General features: G+C 34.6%; 1 protein-coding gene across 1 annotated transcript in view; it reads left to right on the top strand.

Annotated features, from left to right (window-relative positions):
- The window catches only part of DMD (dystrophin), a 2,517,447-nt gene that overhangs the window by 1,038,793 nt on the left and 1,473,886 nt on the right, over nt 1-4,768 (top strand). Inside the window, exon 28 of the mRNA XM_012638704.1 lies at nt 3,915-4,076. Within this exon, the coding sequence (XP_012494158.1) occupies nt 3,915-4,076 (162 nt within the window). The remainder of the gene's footprint in view (nt 1-3,914; nt 4,077-4,768) is intronic.

Raw genomic sequence — 4,768 nt, 5'->3', positions numbered from 1 at the left:
TATGTGTTAATTTGTTCTTTTCTTTGAAATTTCTTTGGAAATTGGATTAAATGTTTCTTCATTATGTTTTTTTCCTGGTAACCATTACTAGGATTCAGTTTTCTATTTTTATACTTTTGTTATTGATTGCTAGGCTTTTAATGTCTTTCTAACTTTCTTCATATTCACTGTTTCTGTCTAGCTATATAATTCCTCTTATTGCTGGGTGGATTAGCTAAAAACGTTAAATAACATTTTAAAACAACAGTTGAGCAGTATTCTGAAATGACAACAAAAATTCAGTTATATGTCAAGACTCCCTACCAACTCCATTCAGTGAGACAGCACAGTCAAGTGGGCCATCACAGAAAATTCATAGGCCTGGCATGCCATCAGAATCTACCTAATAAGATGTTTAGAAATAGAAGGCAGCTTATGCCGTGACTACTTCAAAGAATTCTGCAAGCTTGGATTGACATCAGGTCTTTTCACTGCCTGAGACAATCAAAGAATCTGTGTAAATCAGCCTCTCTTATTGACTGCCGAGCAAGGCAAAGAACGGAAGCACCTGAAGTCAACTCTGCCATCATCTTTTAGGCCAAACTGTTCCTTTCAGCTTATAGAATCTCATGAAGAGAAAAAGTTAGATTTCTAAAAATAAATTAAGGCTAGATATTTGGTTTAAAGTTATGCTATATTACATCCTAATCAATTACATTAAAATTCTACGGATGTGCATTGAGGAGTATTCTGTTTTGCTTTTAGCCAGAGAAAGGAAAAATTTTAAACAATACCTGAGCAGCAATTACTACATGCTGTGACTGGAAAGTTTCCCTAGCCACCTGTCACAATGCTGAAATTTTATCATTTAGAGATCAGTTTCTTTGGAGGAGCTCTGGGTAGGCTACAGAAAGTCTGTTCTACAATACAGAGGCTCTGATTATAACAATTAGCACTATTACCTGAATTAGTATCTGATGTAAATTCTAGTTGAAGTTTTGACTGACAAAAAGGGAAACTATGTTTGAATTGGATTACAGGGCAAGGTCTTGTTCACTGATCTCGGACAGAGTATTTTCATAGAAATAGATTACACAGAGGGAAGTAAAAGTCATAGGAAATCAAGCAGGGGGAGGGGGAGGAGATGAGGGGCATAACTCACCTAACGGGTATAATGAACACTACCCGGGTGATGGACACATTTACAGCTCTGACTCAAGCCATGTATCAAAAACATTTCTACCCCCTTATTATTTTGAATTAAAAAAAGGAAAAAAAAAGAAAAGAAAAAGAAATAAACCTTTCTCCGAATAATGTCCCATTCTGTTCTGACACTTTTAATACAAAAAAGTCATAGGTGGTTTTATTCTCCAAAGGATACATCTCTGAACAGTAGTGGCCTTCTTTTTCCGTTTTCTTTTGTAAATCCATTTTTGCCATTGACTGCTTTAACTTTTCTGTTTTGCTCATTAAAAATCCTTTTTATACCATTCATCCAGTCACAAACATAGCTTTTGTGCTTTATTCTAAAAACTGATATCGAACATTGAACAACACAGCCATAATACCTGACCTCATTAGACCGCATAGTTTAAAGGAAATGCAGACAATTAGTGGGAAATTACAATGTGTTGTGGTACATGCTAAGACAAATACAAAGTGCAGGAAAGAACATGATAATGACAAGTATGTGAGGTAATGGATATGTTAAATAGTTTAATTTAGCCATTCCACAACAGATCCACTTATTAAAACATTATGTTGTATACCATAAACGTGTATATTTTTTTCTTGTCAAATAAAAAAAAATGAAATCAAAGAGAACATAGGAGAATTATTTCCCTGAACTTAGAGGGTGTTAGGGATAGCCGCTTGGAGAAGATGCCCACGTTTCTGAGTCTAGACTCAGAGGATATAAAATAAATTCGCCAATAAAGGGAAGTTGGAGATGAGATTGTTCCTGGAAAAGAAAACAGCATGTTTAAGGGCAAGAATCAACAGGGACATGGTGTATGTTGGAAAATTAAAAATAAAAATTTCTCTATAGCTAAACCAGGGAGTAGAAGACACCAGCAGGGCCTATAGCATGAAGGGACATTTAAGCCATATTAAGGGATAAGGCCTTTATCCTAAGAAAAATAAATAATCACTATAAGATTTTAAACAGAGAACTGTAATTTCATTTTGTGGAGAATACACTGTAGCTTCTTTGCAGGTGATATGTGGCAGGATAAAATACCAACCAAGAGGCTGGTACTATATTTTAGGCAAGATGTGATAATGACCTAAACTAGGGTAATGGCAGTGGGGAAAGGGAGAAAAGGATGGAATCAAGAAATATTTAGAAGTTATATTAAGAAAGTATTAGTGATTGATTGATTAGCAGCTAAATAATAAGGGACATGATAGAGGAAGTCGAGATATCCAGCATTATGCCTAATAAAGGGAATAACTTTAGTATTTCACTGAAATAGGAAGAAAAATATAGGGAAAGAGCAAAAGCATATTGCAGAGGTGAGAAGTAGGTGAAAAGGGGACACACAATGAGTCCACATTTGGTGGTAGTGTTAAGTTTTGGTGGCTGTAGGACACCTAAGTGGAAATATCCAGTAGGGTGATATATGTGCAAGTGTGGAGATCAGGAAGAAACCTGGACTTGAGATATAGAGTTGAGAGTTGTCAGCATATGAGGAGGAATTGAAATTAAGGGTATAGGTAGAATGAAAAGAAAAGAAAGTCTAGGAAAAAAATCTTGAAGTCAAGATTTATAGTACTGCAAGAAATACTGGGAAAGATCTCCCCCTCCTGCAGCATCACTAGACTTCTAGTTCCTTTTCTTTTGGTCCAGATGATTCTAAATATATTCTTACTTGAGCAACATTGTGTTCTAGCTTGGCTTCATTGAAGAATAATAACATCTCCAATATCTTTTAAGGTTAAGAACCAACATTTATATTGTTTATGTCGTATCTAATTTTCTGTGCATAATATAAATATCAAGATCATTTTTAAAACCCCAGGCATGGTCTGTGGTAAAGAGAGTTATATTGTACCAGATAATCATGCCTACATATCATATATTAAGGGAAGATACTTTATATGATGATGACTTAATGAATACCCAGTAAGTTTCCTGGTCCCATTCCTTACTTTTATAACTACTCTTTTAAAGGTGAACAGATCCTTGAAGGGAGACTTTGCAATCTGTGCACCATGCTATTTATACTTGAAAAATGTTAAATTATCCTAATCATACTTATAGTAACAATCAAGATTAATTGCAGCTATATTAGGATTACTTATTATTTGTTCTACTTCAGCAGTAACACAAATCCAATTGTACAAACGATTTCCATAATCCAAACTGTGAAAGAAAGTAGGGGGAAAGAGATCATACAAAGATGGTCCAAATAGTATTCAAAATAAATTCGTAACCAGATGGTTATCTAAAATTCTCTTTTTGACAAGGAGCCCATTCTGAACAGATTGTATATATGTCTCACTGGTAGAAGTGGATTATCTGTCTTGAATTGGATTGTGATGACGATGACCCTATTCTAAGCAAACCAAATCTCTTGAACTATATAATGAGATCAGGAGGAGCATTCAGCCTGGGAATGACAGATTGCAATGACTGAGATGATTTTGCTAATATTTTTTGCAGCCTCTTTCCTTTATGTACATGATATTGTGGTTTTTTCCTTCAGAGACCCCCGATCCTGTAGTTTTGTGTGCTAATTCTTTCTTCTTCTTAATATTTTTTTTTTAATTTTTACAAGCAGAGCTGAATGAGTGGCAGGAAGCTGCGGAATCTATCTTACAAAAAGGTGATTGTGGAAGAGTCTAGAATCTTCATTTACTTTGCAGCAGGATTAGAGAAAAACTATCAAGAATAAACACTTAACTGATTCACTCTTACTCCTTCTTCTCTTTAGGCCGTGAGGAGGCAAAAGTTGCTTGAACAGAGTATCCAGTCTGCCCAGGAGATGGAAAAATCCTTACACTTAATTCAGGAGTCCCTCACATTCATTGACAAGCAGTTGGCAGCTTACATTGCCGACAAAGTGGACGCAGCTCAAATGCCTCAGGAAGCCCAGGCAAGTACATCTGGGAATGAGCTTCTGTTCTTTTGTTTTTATTACCTAAACAAAATATTGCTGACTTTTTATTATAACTTGAAGTTTACTCAACTAGTTGTGCAGGAGGTTATTTTGATTGACTGACGTGACTATTTGGAAGTAAGAGGAAAAAAAGGGTCTAGATTAGTACTCTAAGGTTTATTTTTGAAAGTATGTAATAGAGGAATTTCAAATAGAGACCCTTAAAAGACAGAAACACTAAGATCTGCTGTTTATCAATGTTTTCAAACTATACTAAAGCTAGAGGGAAACCATACACATGTAAATGGTAAAGAAAATATGTTTTATGGTACTATTAAAAAGCAGTCTCAAACAACTCGTCTGTGTTATCATGGAATCACAAAGCACATGATATCTATATTGTTTTACACTAATGTTCTATAAGCACGTAACAAAATTATCGATATAAATTTGTGTCTTATTGCTAATGATCATACTGGACATACTCACATGCACACACAAACACATCCATATACATTCAAGTCTTAATTCAGTCCTAACTATGAAATGTGGTTAACCAGTTTTTTTTAGAATGAGAGTTAAAATAATAATGGAAATAAATCTAAATTGACTTTAAAATTTGTAAATTTAGGCCATATCTAAATTTACATTCACTTAAAGAAGGACTTTTAAAATGTTAAGTTTCTATT

The sequence above is a fragment of the Propithecus coquereli genome, unplaced genomic scaffold, assembly GCF_000956105.1.
Source record: "Propithecus coquereli isolate 6110/MARCELLA unplaced genomic scaffold, Pcoq_1.0 Scaffold132, whole genome shotgun sequence".
Classification (NCBI taxonomy): Eukaryota; Metazoa; Chordata; class Mammalia; order Primates; family Indriidae; genus Propithecus; species Propithecus coquereli.
This window is presented reverse-complemented; position numbering and strand designations above follow the sequence as displayed.